General features: G+C 43.2%; 1 protein-coding gene and 1 long non-coding RNA gene across 3 annotated transcripts in view; one reads left to right on the forward strand and one right to left on the reverse strand.

The window, feature by feature from the left end:
* LOC146080524 (uncharacterized) overlaps positions 1-24,646 on the forward strand; it is a 149,141-nt gene that overhangs the window by 115,910 nt on the left and 8,585 nt on the right. The window contains exon 4 of one of the 2 annotated variants that reach the window (XR_014474899.1): positions 11,276-11,381. The exons of the other annotated variant lie outside the window; for it this stretch is intronic. This is a non-coding gene — a long non-coding RNA (uncharacterized LOC146080524). The remainder of the gene's footprint in view (positions 1-11,275; positions 11,382-24,646) is intronic. 2 annotated transcript variants of the gene reach the window in all.
* TMEM170B (transmembrane protein 170B) lies at positions 1,782-24,635 on the reverse strand. Its single transcript, XM_083187916.1, has 3 exons — positions 24,102-24,635; positions 10,933-11,103; positions 1,782-4,500 (listed from the first exon to the last, which is right to left on the reverse strand). The coding sequence occupies exons 1-3, from the start codon at positions 24,196-24,198 to the stop codon at positions 4,370-4,372; spliced, it is 399 nt and encodes a 132-aa protein (XP_083044042.1). The 5' UTR covers positions 24,199-24,635; the 3' UTR covers positions 1,782-4,369.

A 24,646-nucleotide genomic window follows, 5' to 3' on the forward strand; every position in this document is an offset into this window, starting at 1 on the left:
GAAACTCTTTGTTATCAGTTTCAATGTACAGCAAATATAGGAGTTGGGAGCAAATGGATAATGGGAACGTATAAATTATCTTTACTAATAACCCTTTCACACTGTACGCTGGAGATGGAATACTGCCCGGGTAGCCTGGGTTGTGCGTCAAATTGGGTTGTGTGTGCAGGGTTGAACATGAGACTGACACTGATAGGCTAGGCTGCAGTGTGGGTTTTGCCCACAAATTTACCCAATTTCTTGCTCAGTGGAAAAGGCTCCCAAAAAAAGTCTACAGTGTAAATGGGTAACCTGGGTCATCTAATCCATTTACAGCATAGGGACAGATAGATTTTCCATCTCCAAATGCCAGCGTTGCACCCATGTTCAGTGTGAATGGTGTAGACCAGGGAATAACTTGTGTCGGCACCAAGGTGTGAAAGGAGTATGCCCTGGGTCTGCCATGGAACTTCATGGAACTGTGTTCCAAATCTTGGCTTGGACCTAGAACTAGTGGAAAAGGGGTATTACTTTTCCTGGGTTTTTAATGCTTGTATAACTTTAGCCTGGGTCAACCATATTCACAAGGCAGACAACCCGGTTGGTACTTGTGTATTTTGGCGGCGCCCATCGCATCGCATACCATAACGCATACGATGGTATGCGATGCGACGCGATATCGTACGATAGTGCACGATGGCATACAATTTTGAAATTGTATGCCATTGTACATGGCATACAATGCCATACGATGCGATGCGATTAAACATTGTATAAGCACCCTAATGGGTGCTTATACAATGTTAAGCACCCAAATGGGTGCTCACAATGTTAAATGCACCCCCACGCCACCCCCCCACTATAAACGTGAACCCGAAGCGTGGCGAGCGCAGCGAGCCCGCGAGGGGCGGCGGTACGCGTCCTACGACCTTTTCATACCCCCACTATCCACGTCGGCGTGGAGTTGAGAATAGAATAGTGTGGCGAGCGCAGCGAGCCACCGAGCCCGAAGCGTGGCGAGCGCAGCGAGCCCCGCGAGGGGACGCGGATACCTGTGAAGCCCGCGAAGGGACACGTTTACCTGTGAAGGTATCCGCGTCCCCTCGCGGGGCTCGCTGCGCTCGCCACGCTTCGGGCTCGGTGGCTCGCTGCGCTCGCCACACTATTCTATTCTCAACTCCACGCCGACGTGGATAGTGGAGGTATGAAAAGGTCGTAGGACGCGTACCGCCGCCCCTCGCGGGCTCGCTGCGCTCGCCACGCTTCGGGTTCACGTTTATAGTGGGGGGGTGGCGTGGGGGTGCATTTAACATTGTAAGCACCCATTTGGGTGCTCAAAAGCACCCTTTAGGGTGCTTATACGATTTTTGGTCGTATAGGGGGTCAAAATCGCGTCGCATCGCATCGTATGCCATCGGGTGCATGGCATGCGATGCGATGCGATCTGTTCGTCGTACGACGGACATCGGGGGCGCCGCCAAAATACACAAGTACCACCCGGTTTGACCCCAGCAATATCGACCTAAATCCTGGGTCCTTGTCTTGGTGAAACCGGGTTGATAAGATCAGACCAAGGATTTATGTGTAACAGGGGTATTACTTTGCTATGGAAAGTAGGTTGCTGTAATGATTCTGATCTAGGGTTTACAAATTCTCTGGAGGTGACTGTCTTATAGTCAAGTCATCTTGTTTTAGTTTAAAAAATACATTATTTACATCTATAAGTAGTACAGAAACAGACATTCTGAAACAAATATTTTTGGAATATAAGATAATGTACAATAGAAAATAAGACAGCCAAATATAGTAATGTATTGTAATAGCAAAATGCTTATCAGCAAATCCTCTTTTGATTTATATTACAGTACACAACTAAAGTAATCTATATTATTGCTCATATGGGGCTCATATAGAGGTGGACGCAGGTGTGCCCAGACTGTACCTGGGGGAAAGACACTTGTAAAAAAAAAGTACATGTTCATATGTACCATACTGTACATGTCTTAGACATGACAACTGTGCATACAGATGTGTCCTTTCATATTCCTTGCAGTGCGCTGCAGCATGGAGAAGAATGCTGCAGCATGTATGCCTTGAAAGAAGGGCCCACTGGCGGGAGAATTCATGGCATTCGCACCCATGATCCCATAGGATTGCAAGGTGCGAATGCCCTGACCTCTTCTGCAAGCAGGCCCCTTTTTTCAAGGCATACATGCTGCAGCATGCTGCAGTGCACTGCAGAGATATTTAAATATAATATATAACACAAATACAAAATAAAATGAATACAATTATCTATTGTCTCATTTCTAAATTAATTGTATATTCTTTCCTGCAGTAGTCAAAATGTAAATAAGTAATGCGAATAGACATAATGTTGCAGCAATAAATTAATGTAAACTTGCATCAGCCAATCAGATGCAGGTAGTCAGTTCTGCAGATAGTCATCATCATTATGTGTCTTCCCATGCTCCCCTTGGAACCTCAAGTGATACTGAGCTACCAAACAGCATAAGTATGGATGAATCCACCTCTAAATGGGTGTACACACGGGCTGGAGGCTGGACGATTTTGACTAAGTGATTTTGCTTATTTAAAATTACGATGGCACTGCCAGAAATAAGCCGGCAGCCATCCCCAGCAGCAGCCCACGTGTACAGGCGAATATACACTGCAGTTTCTAGTTCAAATATTGTTGCCTGCAGAGTCTATTTGGCCGGACGATAGTTATGCTGCAGGGTCGTGCATCGCTATCGCTCCCTGCATTCACATGGGTGATTCCGACAAACCTTCTAAGCGATTTTGACAATAGTCAAAATTGCTTAGAAGAATCGCCCCATGTGTATTGTGTTGTCAATAAGTGAAAATATCTTTACTGTACTTGGCCTCCTTTCCAGGTACAATATAGTAGGTGGGTATTTGCAAAAACCAGTAATATGTATACGCCGCATTCCCCCACCCCTCAGACATGCGACCGACTCTAAATACAGTAAGCCCCACTATGTCATCCTGTTACAGGAAGACCAGCGACAAAAGATATAGCATTGTGCACTTGTAAACCCTTTTCTTAATTAAGCAAAACATGAATTAGAAGGTCATAGGTTAGTATAATTAGCTTCTAGGACTTCTAGACTGGAGAATCACTAAAACTCTACTTTATAAATCCCCAAATGTAATGGTTCAGTGTATATGGTGAAAGAAGGCAGCAGAGGTTGGTAGTACATGCGGCCACATATAGCTGCTGCATCATGCAATAAAAATGGACAGACCGTTGAATCTCATAATATAACCATACTATGTGCAAAGATCTGCCCATATTCTGGAGATGCCTAGTATTTTTTGTACGTTTCATTTTGGCACATCAGTTTTTGATGAAACAACAATTATTTAATGGGTGATATTCAATGCTGTGGCAAGGGGAGTTTCTATGGAGAGGATAGCTTATTGTTGGCGAGGAAAAGCCATCCTCTTTGTCAAACCCCCTCGCCATAAAAAATGTTTGGCCAGAATCCTCACCGATCCTCTCAAACGGCGATGTTCACCGCAAATGCAGCTAGTCCGCTGCATTTTGTGTCGAGCCCCACAGTTTTGATGGCCACACTCGCTGTTTCCACCTCGCCTAAGGAAACCAGCGAGGTGGATATGGCGAGTGAAGGGGAGGGCGTTGAATACTCTGACGGCGAGCTATAGCCACTGCTCGCCATCATAGCTCACCGTCAGTGGCATTGAATACCACTCTATGTTGGAAATGGGAGATACTACCCATTTTGGACATGATAACTTCATTTTAATGTAGCCTCAAAATTATTATCATTAAATCCGCTCACATTGTTGAGTAAAGTACATAAAAAATGATCAACAAAAACAAAATGAACCATTTGGCACATAAAACAATCCCCTTGTTGCCTCCATTTAGTTCTACAACAATGGAATTTTACCATTCCCAAATCATGGTTCAGCTCTTCCGATCATACATATCTTCTGTGTGCTGTAGCTGAAATCTTTGTGTGAAGAGCTCTGTACAGCACTACCATAGAGCCATGCTCCCATATCTAGGGCTACAGTACAGTATATGGCAGACCAGTTTGCAAGGTGCTCCTTCCTGGAGTATTGTTGGAAACATATCCCACCTTGCCTCGGACTGAGGCACGTGAGGTGCTAGGCAGTTCATTAGTGCAACAGTTTATCAATCGGAACCCAATTTTCCCTTTGAACGATATTCTCTCTATAATCTCTTCAGTCCTCCAAGGGGCCTCTTGAAAACCAGGATTTACGTTTTTATGCAATGTGTAGTGGTTCTCACTACAGCACTACATGTAGTATTAGATATGTGCATGTATTCCAGCTCCGCAACATTTGGAAATGTTCACATGTTCCCACTATTACGGTCTCATAGTGTGGCAAGGACACGTGAAAAGGATATAATTATTGTTAATACTGTTTGTCCAACTCCAAACACCAATGCTTCTAGAGGTGCCATGTTCTTCCCTGCTACTTGATAAATTCCTGCAACTGCTGCACCTGGAACAAAATAAAGTCATCATTAACGAAATGAACAATGATAGAAGAAAAGGGTACTTGAGTATTATCTGGGTGCCCGATATATCGCACCGCATGCCATTAATTAAGGCATGCGATGCGATGGGACCCGATTTTGAGGCTTTCCCGGGTAGAGTGTACAATTTTAATATCGTGTCGCATCGCATGCCATTATAATGGCATGTGATGCGATGCAATGCGATTATACCCGATATTACATTGTACAGGAACCCTGATGCCTGATTACAATGTTAACCCATACCCGATTTTTAATTGTACACCCACCCTGATGGGTGATTACTATGTGAAATGCCCATCCCCCCTTTGTTAATGGCACCCCAGTATCAATGCCAACCCGAAGCGTGGCGAGCGCAGCGAGCCCGCGTGGGGCGGCGGTACGCATCCTCCGACCTTTTCATACCCCCACTATCCACATCGGCGTGGAGTTGATTTTATATAGTGGCGAACGCAGCGAGACCCGCGTGGGGATGCGGAATATATGTGAAGTCATCCGCGTCCCCTCGCCACGCTTCGGGCACGGTGGCTCGCAGCGCTCGCCACACTATATAAAATCAACTCCACGCCGACGTGGATAGTCTACCTCTAAACAGCATTCAACTATTAGATTGCAGATATGGGAAATGAGTGAGAGCAGTGATCTGAATGTAGGCATAAGGGATACAAAATTGCAGTCTAAAGCCCCGAACACACTTGCACACTAGCGGCACCACCTATATAGTTTACTTTATCGGCAGTGCCGCTGATTAAATTATATCGCTCAGTGACATCACCAGGTCCCCTCCTGTGCATGCAGTCACATAGAAATGACAGGGGCAGCAGGGGAGGTTTGTTATCGATAATGATAATGAGCATACACAGTACACACATTTTTAAACTATATCGCTCTAAAGGGCCCTTCTGAGTGATATCTTTTAAAGAGTATATGGCTTTGGCCAGTACAAGTTAGAAGAAATGTAGCCATATTAAGGATAGCCCAGTAACCATAAACTTGATATTAATTGTGTAGTTGAAAAATATATAAAATAACACGTATACTCAATCCCCAAATGAAGCAGGCAGCACTAGTCAGTAATATGGGTTTGGTAATCGAATTATTAATTCAAAACCACTTATGACCATAAAAATCTAAAAACAGCACATAACCTCAACAAGTGGCTGAATGGTATCTCCTAATATTAGTACAGTATAGCAACCTAATACAATCCAACATATTACAATAATAAACAATGTATAATCAGAAAATAATAAAAAATACCATGGTAGAGGATAAGATAAAACTAATAAAATGTAATAAAGTCCACCATCAGCTGTATGAAATCTGAGGTTCTATAAAATGAGGTCATGCTGCAAACAAAAGACCAGTTTAGCTTTACTGTACCATGGAGATTATTTGCAAACCAGTATGTCTGCAGCCTAATGAGAGACCCTTTTCCAGGCAAGATGCAAAATGTTCACAAACCTCTATGCAGAGAAAGTATCCACCACCTTGGCTGGAATCTCCACAGTTCCATCAAACAAGGCAAGACTGCCAACCTAAGCCACCTACCTTCATGGACCAGCTTTGACCCAATAGATGAAAAGGACATTGCTGAAATTGACCAAACTTTACGTCCCACTACTGTACCTGTAGTCTGGACTAGGCCTCAATCAAGCTTCTCATAGGGTGTATGGACATAATTGGTCCTGTATTTGCAAAAATTGTTTAATGCTCTATTCAGATGGGAATATTCCCTAAAGGAAGCAATTGTTAGACCTCTTTTAAAAAAAAAAAACTAATTAGAACCAAACTGCATACCCATGTCCAACTTTAAACTGGTATAAAAACTTTTTTTTTCTAGAAGTGGTTATCGAGAAAGTGGTGCAAATCAACTGGAAACTATCCTGACAAGCCCTGGTATATGATACCATGGTCCATGGAATTCTTATGTAGTGCCCCAAAAATTCCATAGAATGGATGGCACAGTCCTAAGCTGGTTCAAATAATTTCTCACCGGCAGGTCATAGAGAGTCTTGTCTGGAGTATACAAAAGGTCACTAGTGCCACTGCCATGTGGTGTCCCATAAGTTTCTATACTTTCCCCCATGCTTTTTGCAGTATTACCACTGGGTAAAAGAATCAGGTACCATGGCTTGATCTACCTCTGCTATACAACTGTACCTGTCCTTTGCTCTGGATACTGAAAACCCAATAACAAACCTAATTGGCTGTCTAGCTGAGCTGCAGGAGTGGATGTGTGCCAGTTGGCTGCTACTGAATCTTGATAAAAGAAAGGTCCTTATTATAGGACATCAACATCAAAGGACAAAACAGCAACATAGCAAACAAAATGGGCATACACTTGGGTGTTCAAAATCACACAGCCAAAATCTTAATTGCCACCCAGACTAATATTTTATCAAAGTCTCAAGAATTTAGAGACCAAGGTCTGTCCAGTAGAGGGCAATAAGGTCCTATTAAATGACCATAAGCAACCACTACAACAGCCAATAGGAGACAGCATTTTTAGAAAGGAGAAAAATATCTAATGTATTAACACTTGCTATCTATTGATAGCCCTTCCTAAATAACTGCAAACCCTCATCTATTCCTCACTGGCCAGATGTATCTAGCTTCAAAAAGTGATAAAGTGGAGAGTGATGAGCAACCTTGCAGGAGCTAATTCTCCGTGTTCAAAATCACAAAACACTAAAATATCAGATATCAACCACAATCAAGTCCTCATTATTTTATCTGAGAAACATAGGTAGAATCAAGCATTTAATTCCCTCTGAAGAACTTTCAAAGCCATATATGCATTTCTACCATCTCAATTAACTACCGCAACTGTAACTTGGTCTAGCAGCAAGAGTTGCACAGCTTTCAGCTGGTACAAAATGCTGCTGATAGGCTGTAAAGTAACCAGCACCATTCCAGCCACATAACTCCCATTCTTTACTCTTTCCACTGGCTGCCTTTAAAATGGCAACTCACCTACAAGATTGTCTTACTGACTAATCACTTCATGACCTGGACTGAAGGTACAGGACTGAATCTCTGTAGCACTTCGTATAGAGACTCAGTCGCACACAGATACAGTATACAAGTATCATCCAGTACATCCAATTAATCAGCACAGTCTGGGTTGGGATCATTTGGTCTACAGCATGATGGTCGACAGTCATTACGTTGACATGGGAAAAGGTCAACATGGGTCTAGGTCGACATGGGAAAATGTCGACTTGGTTCTAGGTTGAAAGGTCATTAGTTCGACAGGTCTTTAGTTTGACAATGTCTAGGTTGACAGTCAAAAGGTCTGGGTTTTTCACAGATTTTTTACCTGGATGTCAACACAGTCGACATGGACACAGTTTAAAGTGCACCACATCCTCTCACATCACTCGCTGCGGGCACACTATTTTATTCTCCCGCCACGCCCTAGTGAATGGTAGGGCATGAAATACCACCTGTCGGCACATGTCGGCTCAAAAACCAGTGAAAAACCCCATGTCGACCTTTTGACTGTCGACCTAGACACCGTCGAACTAATGACCTATCGAACTAACAACCTTTTGAACTAATGACCTTTCGACCTAGACCAAATGACTGCATCCCCACAGTCTCCCCACATTGCATTGCAACTAGGATGCATTTTATGCAAAGAAGAAGGAAAAAATATGCTAGAAAAGGGCTGTTTGGTGAGACTGCAGCAAAGATGATTGAGGACATATCCATACATGACAAACATCAATGTACATACAGTATAATGACATGATTCCAACTGTCTTCTGTATTAACAGCAAGTTTATTATGCGCTTTGTTACTTTCCCTTAATATTATGCTACTTTTATGCAAATGTTTGTGTGAATGTTTTCTTGCATATCTCATATAGGGCAGGCATGTCTGAGAGAGCTGGCACATTACAAACAGTCTATAACATGGTGCCATACTCTATCAAACACAGTGGCATGAGTCAGAGAGATCTTTTGCAGGAAGTTAGCAATGCTTAGCAGGGATTCGCCGGGGGGGGGCGATTACCTGTTCACTAGGCTGCGAGTACTGTATATGCAGATTAGCAAACTCTTCTGAATCAGGCCCTTTGTGTTTGCTACTTTATGAAAGTAAAAAATTATAGTGGGAAATAAGTGTTGTGTTATTTTACTTATTTATAGAGAGGTACTGGGTGTACTGCGGATTTGTGTGAGTCATCCAGCTAAAATGGTAATTTAGAATAAAAAATAAATAAAAATGTCTTTGTGGGGATTTTGTTTTTATAGTGAAGTGCTAGGTGAATATAGGAAAATACAGGCCTATGAGAAATGTAACGTATACGAACCAAGCAAACACTTAATTTGCTTTGAGGGTTTCATACAGAGGCCAAAATAAGCCACTAAAAAAGGTGAATTTTTGTAGCACAGATCTGGTTGTATGGCAAGGTACATTCAGACTGATACGGCAGCACAAGTGCTTGCTTTATGGCAGGAGAGAACAGTACAGGTTGAGTATCACTTATCCAAATATCCGTTATCCAAATTATTCCGAAAACCATAGTCTCCAAACTTTAATTTTTTATTTTTTGCTAAAGACCTACTGGCTACATCTGTAACTGGCACTACTGGGGAAATAACATGTCGCTGGCACTAAATATGTGCAATGTGATTGCTTGGTACATTCAGTGCCTGAGATAGTACACAAACTTTGTTTCATGTTTTAAAACCTTGTTTCATGTACAAATAAAATGTAATTGTGTGTATTTCATGTGTTTGATATGTTTATACAACATACAGTAAATGCAAGATACCTCACTCAAATATAAAAATATTCAAAAATACGGAATAATCCGTTATCCAAAATTCTTCTGGTCCCGAGCATTTTGGATAAGGGATACTCAACCTGTAGTATGTTGCTGTTGTTTATGCCAAAATACGTGGCTTGGTGTGCTAATAGTAGATGATAGTTACTATACACACTTTGATCTAATGGTGGATTCCCACTAGGCATGTGCCTCACGTCACTAGAGGTGCTACTTGCTGGAGGGGGGCTCTACACGAGAGGCCTACTGGGCTGGTAGCCAGATAAGACAAGGTGATTCCTATTTTTTTTATGGCAGAGGCATCAGGAGATGTTTGGGGCAGTGATAAAAGAAGGTAACTCATAAGGTTGTGCCTAGAAGTGGCCTGAACCCTAAGTTCACCCTTGAAGGACATTGCTATTTATAATAACAAGTAATATGCCCCAAATTTCCAAAAATTAAAGTACTAATAAGTAACCTCACTAGGATTTTTTTGGGGCAGTGTTCTGATCATGGAGCCATTTTAATGCGGAAAAGCCAAATATTGGTTTTGATGCAGAGCTACAGCTGTGTAACATTTGATGTATGTAATATTTTTAAACCTTTCCCATTCATCAGCCTAAAAGTCCCTATGTCATCAGTTCACCCAATTTGCCCCTTTAGGTCTCCTGAGTCCTCCAAACATGTCATGAGACCACAACACATGCTCCTGCAATGTCCAGCAGACACCAGATGCCCCCTTTAGTGCCCCACAAAGGAAAGGTGTGTCTGTAGCCCTCTGGCAGAGAGAGAGAGAGAGAGAGAGAGAAACTCTGGTCATCTGAGAGGAGACATGCAGGCAGATCTAACCTGCTTCATACCCAAGATTACATAGACAGAATTGGCAACAGAATTGTTCACAGCCGTGCACCTGTCAGCAGGTATCGGAGATTTGTGCTGTGGTACTTCAGTCATACTGTACATTCAAGGAATACTAAATGCAATAAATCAATCATTAGATGGAAGGGATGATCTGTCCACTAGGGTTGCACTTGCCCCATACACACTAGGCAATATTGTTCACAATATTGTAGAAAGGGCTTTCTGAACTCCCTGTAGGTAACTATGAGCACTCCTGCACATCATTAATGACCTTCCCCCTCGTCCAGCATGTCCGGACAAGGGAGGTTATCATTAACGATGGCCATGGTGCAACGGCAGCATGGCCGTCTCACCCACCACAGCCCCCCTGCCGTTGCTCACCTCGGATCCAGCATTGGCAAGTGTGTATGTACTTGCTGATGCCTCCCCCAACCCCCCACCCCCGCCAGGTCCCAGATGCCGCCAATACTGGTGGCAGGGAGCATCGGAAAGTGTGTATGGGGTTTCAGCCTTAGTGATCAATGTAGATAGAGAATGTCAATTAAAAGTCAGTCTTGACTGGAATATCCAGTAAAATAAACAAACACAAAAACAGTATAATACAAAAAAAAGTTAATGCAATGGATTTCCAATACAGATATTTCCAGGCATACTGTTGTCTAGATTAACTTGTTATCATTTGTATTATCACAGTACACAACTGACATGCTCTGTATAACTGCTGTACAGGTCACTAGGACAATGCCAGCAACGTAACACTTACTAGTTATCATTGCTCCGGTGACAGACGCCAGGAACCCAATGCTGACTAAGACCACAGATATCAGTCTCCCCTGCTTGTGCCTCTGCAGCATGACAAACATCAGCACTCCTGCTGCTCCATGGACAAAGAGAGAAGAGAATAGGCCCCATAGGAAAACCCAATACCACATCTCTAGAAGACAAGACAAAGAAAACATGTAAGAGTATTCAGCGGTTGAGTAGGGGTAAACATCGGAGAGCAAGTAGGAGTAAAGCAGGAAGTGGGGGCAGTAAATCTGTTGTATAAAATGTCTTGAAGATAATATAATCTACAAATAATAATTGGCTGTCAACCTTTTTTATAGAAAATTCACAGTATATTTCATGCAACTGACTCATCATGTGTTAAGAAATTCTGCCTATTCCAGAGAACTTTACATCGGGAATGGCAGCTTATCAACAAGATTACATGTAAGTGATAACACAGCTATATACAGTATATGGGAAATATTCCTCCTCTCCTTTTCCAATGGCACTATATGTAAATGAGACTGAAGAAACAGGTCAATTAGATTTTAAATAAAGATTCTGTCACTCTAGCTTTAGGACAGGAAGCAATGTAAATGCTAAATTATATTTCCCTTATTAGCAAGCATATATCTATACATATATTTGGTACTTATGTAGTATCTGGGCGTCCGATTTAGAAATCGGATCGGATCGCATCGCATCGCATGCGACCAAATCGTATGCGATGCGATGGTCAAGATTTTTCCATAGGATTCAATGTTAAAATGGTCTGAGTCCATTTTAACATAGAATTCAATGGGAAAAAGGGGTCCTTTTCCTTTCCCCACTATCCAAGTGGGCATGGAGTTGGATATAAACCTGTGGCGAGCGTAGCGAGCCACCGAGCCCGAAGCGTGGCGAGCGTAGCGAGCCCCGCGAGGGGACACAGAATACTTTTTAAGAAATATGCGTCCCCTCGCGGGGCTCGCTTCGCTTGCCATGCTTCGGGCTCGCCACGCTATATAAAATCAACTCTATGCCCACTTGGATAGTGGGGAAATGAACAGGACCTTCTTAACATTGAATCCTATGCAAAATCGCATCGAATCGCATCGCATCGCATCTGATTGTATGCCTTAAGGTAAGGCATACAATCACAAAATCGGCAGCCCAGATACTACATAAGTACCATATATTTTAAAAATATTTTTAGACATCTGTATAGTTTTATGCTGGGATCATAATAAAGTTTAGCAATAAAGTTGGACTCATTGGGGTAAATTTACTAACACTTCCAAAAATGAAAAGCAACCATTCAGATTCTGTTTATCATTTCCCTATTGCATCCTACAAAATGATAGACAGAATCTGATTGGTTGCTATGGGCAATTTTTAGAAGCTTTAGTACATTTAACCTTTTGGTTTCATATTGTATAAAAATTCCTTTTAAGAATTCAGTAAATGTGAATTCAAATTCAATAATAATTTTAGAAATTTTACATATATTTGAAATCTTGCAAACAATAGCTCGTTAAATTCCATAATTTGGGTAATTTAAAGGAAAAAATAATTCTAAACAGAAATACTTTATATTAGATGATCCCTAGCTAATTAACTTGAAATTAGTATACTTAGGGGGTTATTCTGGTTTATTTGCTCGGTTGCGAATTCGCATCCTTGCGAGTGAACCAGATCTTGCCTTGCGAATGGTGGTACGCCCTCCCACCATTTGCAAGGTGCGTTCCTTCGCACTGGCTGCGAATGGATGTTTTACATAAACATCCATTTGCATGTCAGTGTGAACCCCCCCATCTTTCGATGGTTTCTGACCATCGAAAGATGTGGAAGGTGCACACATATGTAAGGTTGCTCTGAGCAACCTTACATATGCGTGTACGCACTGGGGGAAGTGGGCGGTCAACTGACATCCGGTGATGTCAGCTACCCGCCCCCAGCATGTGGGTCACATGAAATGCTAGGCGTTCCCATATGCTAATGGGGCAGCCCAGCGCCCCACTCCTGCCCTCCAGCTGCAAAGATGGGTGCATGCAGTTTGTTCGCCGTGGTTGCACACACCAGGCGCAAGCACATGCGCAAAAGAATAATTGGCACGCGGCCGGCCGAATGTGCAGAACGGACCTAAATAAGGTCCATATTGTATGAATGTTCTACAATGTTCTAAAAACAAATTTACCACATGAAACCACGATATTATTATAGATTGGCACTGCCTCAATTTGAAGCATAGATTACAATAATGGAGTGAAATATTTGTTGTAGATAAATCACAGGTTGCATGCCTCAGAATCATGGCAATAGCTGACTATACAGAAGCAATAGAAAGAAATCAAAGTCAGTAGCAGGGGGTGTGGTAAGGGACTCCGACAGTCGGGATCCCGACAGTCATTATCCCGACGTCTGGAACACGACAAAGATAACAGTGAGAGAACAAAGTGGCTTTTTTGCTAACTGCATCAACTTGCCAATCACAGACTAACTATGGGGAGGGGGGGGGCTCTATGGGGCAGGGCTACACAGTATACTAAGTTGTGTGTTATATCAGGACTGCAAGAGTGATGATCACTCATGCAAACTGCTTTGTCGTAAAAGTCAAACTTTGGCCTGTGACTAGGAAGCAGTTTTCAGGGTTCTCCCATAAAAAGGATCAGCAGCAGATCCCCTGTCCCTCCTACTTCCTATAGAAGGCTTCAGTCTGCAACTCTGCACTGGGGAGGAAATCATTCTAAAAAAACAGGTGACAAATATCCAGGCGGGGGCGTGGAGGGGCGTGCGGCGGCGGGATGGGCAATATGCATATTTGAACTCCCAGCACTTCATGGGCGTTCCCATGCAAATTACCTGGTGATGCCCAGTGACAACTCTATGGTGTCTCAGACCTGTGAGCACCCTGCCCGCCCCATCCTCACACAGGGTGCCCGCAGGTCTGAGACACCAGATCTGTGAGCGCTAAAGAAATCATTCAATGGTCGGCGGCCCTTGGTGGACTACGAATACAGCCTTGCGAGTCAACCAGAGTAAGGGCCTTCATCTATCAGACTTCTTCTTGATGACCAAAACCCGTTCAGACTTGGAATAGCCCAATTTCCACTGAGGTGCCGAACTGGGTTATTCCTGGACCGGCCCCATTCACATTGCACATGTGTGGAGGTGCCAGCACTTGGAGATTACGTAATCTACTTGCACCAGGAAAGCATATCTCCCTATCATGGGAGGGACAGTAACAGGTGCACAACCAGGTATACTAAAGCACATGCTAATGCTGTTTTAAATGAAATACTGGTCTGCAGTGATCTGTTATTTATAGTCTTAAAGCCATTCTCCATGAAGCATAGGGTAGTAAGAGCCTTTTAATTATTTTATTTCCAAGTTTCTCATAATGAGAAGTATTAAGTGGACGCCAGCCAACCTTCATTAAGAGACTTTAAAAATACCACAATCTGAGCTTTGACAGTTCTGCTTCTTTCAGTAGAATTGACTCATTCTCCACCAGAGATATCTGCAGACAGCCAGCAGCTCTAAGTAATTTAAAAATGTGGGAACAGTTACCCTTCAATAATGCAGATACTGTAGGCTGCAAAGTTTACAGTATGCTTCTCAGCCAGAAGGGAACTGGAACGTGAACAATGAATTGTAAATGATCTAATTATACATGGGAGTCAATGAACTCGAATATTGTACAAAAAAAACAAAAACAGTGACTTGGAACGTGCACAAAGAAATGTTGGCACTACCACTACTTACTAAGCATAAAATAAATGTATGAGACAGTTCTGGAAAGTTAAGAAATGCATATCATGTGCATTCCAACAAGGCAGTGAACTGAGTACAGTACTTTGTTGCAGGGCAATGGATGCAATGTCCATGTATGTAATGGTGTGATTTTTATCTCACTGTGCATGCACATGTTACAGCAGTGAATGCATTGGCACAGTAAGTGATAGATATGGAGCATTTATAGGCGGTAATAAGAGGGTAGCCACTAAATCTTCCTAGCCAGATGTGCATCTTCTGCAAAGCTACTCTGCCAGTCACTTTATTGATTACCTGTATTCTACCATATTCAATACAAAATAATTTTACTTATACACAAGGACATAAACCAAACTACATCAACATACATCTACATCTCTTCTCTTATCCCAAAATATATTCCAACCCGACCTCTTCCCTCCTCACAAGATCTGCGTCTCTCATCCACACTCATTACTCACTCCCATTCCCTATTGCAGGACTTTCTTCGGGCTGCACACACTCTGTGGAATGCTCTCCCAAGCACAGTAAGACTCTCCTCTAGTCTCCAAACCTACAAGCTTTCCCTGAAAACTCACCTCTTCAGGCAAGCTTATCAAATTCCAGAAACAGCCACGTACCCTTCATATACCGTTCCTATCGAATCACATCCCACTGTACAGGCCACATATATCCTCTCTCTTTCTTTTTCACATTTTCCATCCTCTTGACTCCTGACCAAACTGCTGGGTCACCGTATCATGCATCACACCAGGAACCTTTGCATTCTGGTGAACTTTATGCAATAAAGACTATCTATCCATGTGTATCAATGCCTATTTCCCTATAGATTGTAAGCTTGCGAACGGGGTCCTCATTCCTTTGACTGTCTGTAAATTCCCAGTTTATTGTATCATTGTCTCCTATTGTAAAGCACAAAGGAATATGTTGCGCTATATAAGAAACTATTAACAAATAATACATGTCGCAACAATATCAGGGGCATCAAAGCTTGTGACTGCAATCTCATACAAATTTAAGATGGCTCAGGCGTTTTACTTCCGAGGGTCAAAAGTCAATTATCAACCAATGTGCATCTGATACCTTTATCTTTATACACAAACAGTGACTATAAGACTCCTCCAGTGGGTGGGACTGTAAGGTGGCGTGTGTGAGCGATGCAGCCGCACTGGGCCGGTGCCGTGGGAGCAGTGCTGCTGCTTGGATGCTCTGAGCAGAAGTTCATAATCCAAGCAGATGGACCCCATGCACAGATTAGTTATGATGGCATGAGCACCATCCAGCAGGTGGGTAAAGCCCAGAGCGCATCAGTGCCCTGTTATGGTACTACCAGTGGCCTTCTCAATACCAATCCCGGTGGCTGAGACATTTGCATATTTTGGTACAGCCACCACTTACTGAAGATTGCGTACAGAGGCATGGCAGTAGGATTTCATGTTTTTTTTTTGTCAGATTTCAAGTCATCACCATCAGACTGCGCTTAAGCCCAATTCTATGGAATCAGTCCCCTCCATATGCCATTTACTACTAGGCCTTCAGAGCCAACTATTTCTACTATATATGCTAGACCATTGGTTCCCAAACTGTGCGCCGTGGCTCCCTGGGGTGCCTCGGGACACTTTACAGGGGTGCCACGGGTTGGTGGGCCAGGACCAATTCAAATTATTTATGATCATTTATGGACAAAACCAGTGATGGTGGCTGCCAATCATAGAATATGTGTACAAACAGAACCAAATCCTGCCCTTTACCACATACATGAACCTAAGAAGCACATATAATCAAAATCTACATAATTGTTTATAATTTTTTGGGGTCCTAGGGGTGCCGTGGAAAGTTTTTGATACTCTAGGGTGCCGTGATTCGAAAAAGATTGGGAACCCCTGTGCTAGACAGACTACTACTATAGAACATGTACGGGTTTGGGTAAATATAGGGTTCAGTCTATATAAGTGAATACAATATACGCTCCTAAATAGGCACTCACCTGTCTGCAAATTTTCAGGTGTCTCACAGCTGCAACAAACACATTTTCCTGTTTACAGGTCATGTATCTTTTGCTCCTACTATATAGATATGTCCTCATACATCTTTGCTACAGTAATGCCAAACAACCCTCTTGGCACGCCACATTGCATGATAATCTTCTTGGCGTTTTATTAATTCAGCATACAGAATACATAATGAGCATACTAAAAAAAAGCATAAATTGATCTAATTTTAATAATGTTACAATCGTAACAACTTGCAGGTTGGAGTCATGTGTCCATCGCCATTTTCATGTGGTCAAGAAGGGAGGCACAATAAAGCAATTTATTCCATAAAAAAAGTTATTAGTATTAATTATTCACACTATTCTTTTAAATTTTTTTTAAAGAAAAGGCAAGTTTAACATTCTAAAGGTAAGTATAACATTCTAAAGGTAAGTATAACATTCTAAAGGTAAGCATAACATTCTAAAGAATACTCATAAGAAAAAAAGGGAATTAGTACCTTTTCAATTCTATTAGTAATGTTTTAAAAAAAGGAATTCCTATAGTTTCCATATTGGGATAAATATTTGGGGAGATCAGTCAACAGGGTAGGCGCATGTAATCCACAGTGGATATGAGAATGATCTGTACTAAACTTGATCCCCATTCAAAGCCTGTGCGGTGGTGCTTTCATCCTGCTACCCGGGACTTACCATCTATAGCACCTAGCCCACCGCACCACCCTGGAATGGTGAGATAAAAGAATCAGATTGCCCCCGTCTAACTCATTGTACATGCACTTTGAAAAATCACTGCATTGTCATTTTTAAAAAAAAAATTGTACTGCTGCAAAAAATTGTACTGCTACTGCATTTGCACTTTTGCACTCATTTGCATTTGCACTTTTATATGTCTTTTGTTTGTGAATAAACCTTTTTTCTGGTCAATATAATTCCCAAATTGTGGGTACAGATTATTATCATATCCACTGTGGATTACATGCGCCTACCCTGTTGACCGATCTCCCCAAATACTTGTCTATTCAAAGAGTGGGTGTTGTACTCTTTTTTGGCAACAGAGGGCCGCAGGTAATATCTTGTCCATATTGGGATAAACCCAATAAAATCATAACATAAAGGTTAAAAAAATCATATACAGGTTGAGTATCCCGTATCCAAAATGCTCGGGACCAGGAGAATTTTGGATAACGGATTATTCCGTATTTCGGAATATTTTAATATTTCAATTATGTATTTTGAAGTATCTTGCATGTATGCTGTATAAACACATAAAATACACACAAATATATTTTATTACCACATAAAATACACACAAATATATTTTATTTGTTCAAAAAACAAGGTTTCAAAACATGAAACAAAATTTGTGTACTAACTCAGATATTGAATTTGAATGCCAAGCAATCATTTTCTTGCACATATATAGTGCCAGTTACATATCATGTCACCAGTAGTGCTGTTACAAATGTCCCCAGTGAGTTTTTAGCAAAAAAAATATTTTTTATTCACTTTCTGAAATGTCCGTATTTCGGAATAAATCGGATAACGGATACTCGGATACGGGATACTCAACCTGTATAACTTTTTTTAATGCTATTTTAGGGAGGCTACTGTATGTACATTTTTTGTTTTCCTTTTATAATACTATATGCTATTTAGCATTCATTGATTCCTATAGGTAAACTATGCAGACATGTAGTTCAAAAATAACAGAACTTACAGTCAAAACTGATTAGAGACTGTGGGCGAGATTTATTGTGTTTACCGTTTTTCCGAAAATGCGATTTTTTTCTCAAATCGCCCTTTATCGACGTTTTTTAAAATCGCAGTTTTTTCCAAAAAGCGAATATTTAATGAGGTGTGTATTCCGGCATGAAAAGTGCGAGTAAGTGCGATGTAGGGCGATTTTCGGGATGAAAAGTGCGATTTTTTAGTCATGAAAAGGTGCGTTTTTTTGTCAAATGTGCGATTTTGTGATTGAAAAAAAAAATGGCGTGAGGTCCCCCCTCCTGTACATAACCAGCCCCGGGCTCATTGAGCCGGACCTGGTTCCAAAAATACGGGGGACAAAAAGCGTAGGGGTCCCCCGTATTTCTGAAACCAGCCCCGGACTCTTGGACCGGTCCTGGTTCCAAAAATACGGGGGACAAAAAATCTGGGGGTCCCCCGTATTTTGAAACCAGCACTGGGCTCCAACAGCCCGCAGTGTCATGCCACAGCCGGGGGACACTTTTTACACAAGGTCCCCCGGCCGCACCATGAGCACCGTGGCTGGTCAGCCTTGGAAACCAGCCCTGGACTCTTGGACCGGTCCTGGTTCCAAAAAATACGGGGGACAAAAAATCTGGGGGTCCCCCGTATTTTGAAACCAGCACCGGGCTCCAACAGCCCGCAGTGTCATGCCACAGCCGGGGGACACTTTTTACACAAGGTCCCCCGGCCGCACCATGAGCACCGTGGCTGGTCAGCCTTGGACGGGGTACCTGGAGGAGTGGGGACCCCCCCAATAAAGGGGTCCCCCCCCAGGCTTCACCCGTCCAGGGCTGAAGCCCGGGGCTGTCACCGGCGTCCCTGGCCATTGGACGCCGGCCTGATAGGGTTAAATTCTCATTCCTAACATTGCTTAATACAGGAGAACTGCAAGTGCCAGCAGACCTCCCCCGCAGGCTGGGACTTGGAGAACCACAAGTCCCAGCATGCGGGGCATTAATGGGCCCGCTGGGACCTGTAGTCCACCTGTAAAAAGAATGTTAAAATAAAGCACACACACACTGACAGCGGGCTGACCGGCTTCCTCCGACGCATCGCCCAATCACGCTCTCAGTCTGTGTCGCGCTGGGACAGTGCGAGAGAAGCTGTTCGCTGCATCGGAGGAAGCCGGTCAGCCCGCTGTCAGTGCGGCCTGTCCGGCTCTGCTGCAGAGAGCAGCGCTGGATCCTGGATCGGTATGTATAGCGGTGTAAAAGTGAGGTGTTTGTGGATGTGGGTGTATTAAAGTTATACTTTTCTGTGTGTGTGCTTTATTTTAACATTCTTTTTACAGGTGGACTACAGGTCCCAGCGGGCCCATTAATGCCCCGCATGCTGGGACTTGTGGTTCTCCAAGTCCCAGCCTGCGGGGGAGGTCTGCTGGCACTTGCAGTTCTCCTGTATTAAGCAATCTTAGGAATGAGAATTTAACCCTATCAGGCTGGCGTCCAATGGCCAGGGACGCCGGTGACAGCCCCGGGCTTCAGCCCTGGACGGGTGAAGCCTGGGGGGGACCCCTTTATTGGGGGGGTCCCCACTCCTCCAGGTACCCCGTCCAAGGCTGACCAGCCACGGTGCTCATGGTGCGGCCAGGGGACCTTGTGTAAAAAGTGTCCCCCGGCTGTGGCATGACACTGCGGGCTGTTGGAGCCCAGTGCTGGTTTCAAAATACGGGGGACCCCCAGATTTTTTGTCCCCCGTATTTTTGGAACCAGGACCGGTCCAAGAGTCCGGGGCTGGTTTCAGAAATACGGGGGACCCCTACGCTTTTTGTCCCCCGTATTTTTGGAACCAGGTCCGGCTCAATGAGCCCGGGGCTGGTTATGTACAGAAGGGGGGACCTCACGCCATTTTTTTTTTAACTTTTACACATATTTTAACAAAGAACCATACACAGATCACAATGATCTGTGCATGGTTCTGACAAAATCGCCATGTTTCTGCCCAAACCACCAGTCAGGATCAGGTCTATTTTGTTTTTTTATTAACTTTTTTTTAGAGGCGATTTCCAAATGCGCATCTCATTAAAAATGCGATTTGTATCTTTTTCAATGGGGAAAACATCTGGATGCGAATTCCGGAGTTAAAAAAAATCGCACTTTTAGAAAGTGCGATTTCGCGGCAAAAAGTGTGATTTATGCCGCAAATCGCCAGCCATTAAAAATCGATTTGGAAAAAAAATGAAAAAAAACGGCCGTTTTTGCGATAAAAATCGCCAAAAACCCACCATCGATCTCTAATAAATGTCACCCTGTGGGTCAAATGTAATAAATTGTGAGCATCAGAAAGTGAGAGATTTTGGGATAGTATTCCCTTTTTTCTAAAGCGGTAATCAATTACATGGGAAAAACAACCTGGATTTTCATTGTAAATGATTGCTGCTTTAAAAAAAATGGACAAATCTTTCACTTTCTGATTCCATCCCCTCTCAATACTCCATCTCACCTCAGTTTACTCTCATGACTAAACTTTCCGCCCACTTCTACTAACAGTAGGTGCCCCCCAAGGTTCTGTTCTTGGACTCCTATTCTTCTAGTTTGGTGTTTGGTGAGCACATCTGCTCTTTACACCTCAAATATTATCACTATGCTGGTGACACTTGTATCTACCTCTGGCCTTGAGCTCTTCCCCTCTCATCACTTGTATGGTCAATTCCAGATTAGATTACTCCTCTCATCTGGCCTCCCTCTCACCTCTCTTTATCCTCAATGCTGCTTCCAAACATACTAAATCTGCCTCCCCTCACCTACAAGACCTAAACTGCCTCCCCTCACCTACAAGACCTAAACTGCCTCCCCTCACCTACAAGACCTAAACTGCCTCCCCTCACCTACAAGACCTAAACTGCCTCCCCTCACCTACAAGACCTAAACTGGCTCCTCTTCATAACCCAATTCATACATCACACAGGGGCAGATTTATTAAGCTTGGAGAAGAGATAAACTGGAGATAAAGCTGAGAAAAGGTAAAAGGAGATAAAGCACAGCCAATCAGCTGTGTTTGAAAAAGACAGTTGGGAGTTGATTGGCTGGTGCTTTATCGCCTTTTATCTCCAGTTTATCTCTTCTCCAAGCTTAATAAATCTGCCCCACAGTCACTTACAGACCCTTCACCCTGTCCTCTCCTACTGTATGTACATTTCTAACCTTGTCTCCCTTCATACTCCTATCTGCCCACTTCACTCCACTTCTGCACATCGAATTACTTTCTTCCACTCTTGTCTCCAAGATTTTTCCAGTGCTACCTCTGGAAGACTCTCCCTATAAGATTCTCGACCTCTCTACACAACTTTAAACTGGTTTTGAAGACTCACTTGTTGATCAAAGCCTTCCAGCTCTCATCCTAACCACTGTTCCTTGCTAATAGTCTTGGCAATTTGCATGGATGTAAGCTGTCATGAGCAGGGTCTCCTTCTCTCCTGTATTTGTCTCTATCCTTATGACTTTTACTTACATCATACAGTGCCGAATTTCCCATTAGGCACGTGAGGCACGTGCCTAGGGGCGGCACATGTTTGGGGGCGGCACTTGGATGCTTCTGTTGGTGCTGTCAGCCTGAAATATCCACTGTACTGTTCCATATTCCATCTTATATAGAGTGTACATGGATAGGGCATGCAGATACTGTCCCTGTAATCTGTCCTACTTCTATTCAATCAAATGAGGGCTTATAAATAATCAATAAAAATAATACAATTAGGCAGGGGGCGGCCATTATTGTTGTGCCTACGGGCGCCCTCACTCCTAAATCCGCCCCTGACATCATATATTTGTATGATACATCTACTGTCCAAACCCGTCACATTTTTTTTTCTGTTGAGAACTTTTGGTGGCATTAAAAAGAAGGTGGAGCTATTTCTTACTGACACCCTGTCTGAAATAACCACTTGCTGGTTGCGAATTATGTTTTCTTTGTCCTTGTTCTTGATAAATAAACGTTTTTCTTTTTTAATCCGGTTAAATCTCCATATTGCTAGGCAGCGAATATACACAGCCTAGCAAGCAAGTCGACCTTTCGGGTCCCTATGTGTCCCTTTTGCTCCTGCTTTAAAATCACTTATCCAGTTGTATTTGATAGAAATACACTAGTAAAAACCTTGAAGCAAAGCAACAACAATTAGTGCAATGGTTTATTCCGCTACAAGATATTTTTTTATTTTTAAAGGGTTGCTCATTTTAATACAGACTTAAAATGTGTAGTGGCCATAATCATGGGATCAGTAGACACCTGTGTAAGATTAACCAATACTTGTCTTCAGCATTGTATATGAAAATATAACATTGCATAGAAGTGAACAAATGGTGCAGATAATTCAGAGAGTACCCTCAATTAAACTCTCCTTAGGGTAAACGCTATCTTCTGGTTGGCTGTGCTGCACGGTCAATCAGAAGATATCATGCAAGATGCCATGTACAGTACATTTTGCTATGTACCCAGCCTAAGCCATTGGACTGCTCTTTGGGTCAGGAACATTCCACTGGTGTACATCCTACTCTGCCATTCCACTACATGTACAATATACACATTTTACAAACCGGTCAGTTTTTCTTTGCACTACTTCTGTCAAGTATGATATTGATAAATAGCAGTGCAAACCTATCACTATCATAAACAGTAATGCATAATGAAGCCCCCCAGTAACAATTAATCACCACCAGTAAACCCAGTGTTCTGCTTCTAGGGCTGCAGACGACATAGTCCCAAGGAGCCGCAGAAGGTGCACGCAATTACACAAGTGCAATTTTCCCCTGCAGGGCCCTTAGCTTCTTCTATGGGCTGCACAGGATGCAATGGGACTCTGAGGGGAAGAGCAGACCTTAACGGCAGCCCCACCGAAGATTAGGGGTATTAGCCACCAATGCAGAGAACCATTATGCACGCTGGAAACCAAAGACCAACAGAGTGAATATTAATTAAGTTGAAATAAAGATCCAACTTTGTATGCAGGCACTGTGCTAACACACAAAAAGAACACAATTCCACGCCTGCCCTAATTACCAAGTGTAGAACTAAAGCCCCAAAATGATGAATTTCTCAGTACCTGGCTAAGACAACTAAGTTGCTACTTTTGTATTGCTATTTATTAGGTCTGCATAGTCCTCACATCTACAGTACTCAACACACTATAATTACAGTATACCTGACAGATGGGAAGGATGCAAACTACTGGGTACACATGGGAAGCATAATAGTTGTATAGGTATATTTAGCCAATCTTTCATTGAAACACTCAATAATGATTATATAAAATATATTTACAATATGTGACCTTAGTAACTTGGTTATGAGTACAAATGATGTTTAGCTGTACAGTTTGCATGACTTTTAATAATTATTTTTTGCAGATATGTGTCTGTGTGTGTGTGTGTGTGTGTGTGTGTGTGTGTGTGTGTGTGTGTGTGTGTGTGTGTGTGTGTGTGTGTGTGTGTGTGTGTGTGTGTGTATGTGTGTGTGTGTATGGGGGGTACAGTAAACACTGAATAATGTTAGTCATCGTCTCTTCGTTATCCCTTATGGTTTCCTCGGTTACGAGCCCCCATGTGTACTAAGAATGTTCCCACTACCACTACGCAGACCACTGGAGCAGATGATTAGGACAGTGGTCGGTGCAGGGTGGATATGGTGGTCCCCGCTTACTGTAATACACGGGCATACTGTATGCCACTCACCGGTCAGGGTCCTCAGCACTGTCCCGTGTGCCCATAGGCTCAGCACTTGCTGCACGGACAGGTTGATCATTGCCAGGTCCTCCTTCTCCGTCTTCATTCTCCTGCTCTGCCTGGTCCTCAGCTAGCAGGGTGCTGGAGCCGGAGGAAGAGCTGCGAGTCTCGGGGCTCCCAGAAAGCTGCTGCTCCTCCTCCTCCAGCAGCAGCACAAGGAGTTCCAGCAGCAAGAGGCCAAGCAAAGACGGCCTGGGTATGAGAGGGGGGCGCAGCTGGACCGGGGAGGAAAAGCAGTCTCGCAGGGGAGACATTGAGGAAGAGGACCGCTGCTGCAAGGCCCCCCAAGCCTTGCCCGACCGGCTAGAAGGCAGCGATGTAGCTGCTACCGTGGTGGGCAATGAGCAGCCACAGACCTGCCAGCGATGTGTGTGCACCGCACCGAGCTAAGCAGCAGCCAACCTGCCTGCATCCTCCTCCACCATCATCATCCCCAGCTGTCCCTCCTCCTCCCTCATCATCACCCGAGTCACCCACCATCATCCTGGAGGTGG

The sequence above is a fragment of the Crinia signifera genome, chromosome 5 (genome assembly GCF_055691185.1).
Source record: "Crinia signifera chromosome 5, ASM5569118v1, whole genome shotgun sequence".
NCBI lineage: Eukaryota > Metazoa > Chordata > Amphibia > Anura > Myobatrachidae > Crinia > Crinia signifera.

Coding starts and splice junctions, on each gene's coding strand:
- TMEM170B (XM_083187916.1), bottom strand. CDS start 24,198: ATGAAGACGGAGAAGGAGGACCTGGCAATGATCAACCTGTCCGTGCAG. Junction 11,104..24,101: donor AGTGCTGAGGACCCTGACCG/GTGAGTGGCATA, acceptor CTTGTCTTCTAG/AGATGTGGTATTGGGTTTTC. Junction 4,501..10,932: donor CACCGGAGCAATGATAACTA/GTAAGTGTTACG, acceptor ATTTTGTTCCAG/GTGCAGCAGTTGCAGGAATT.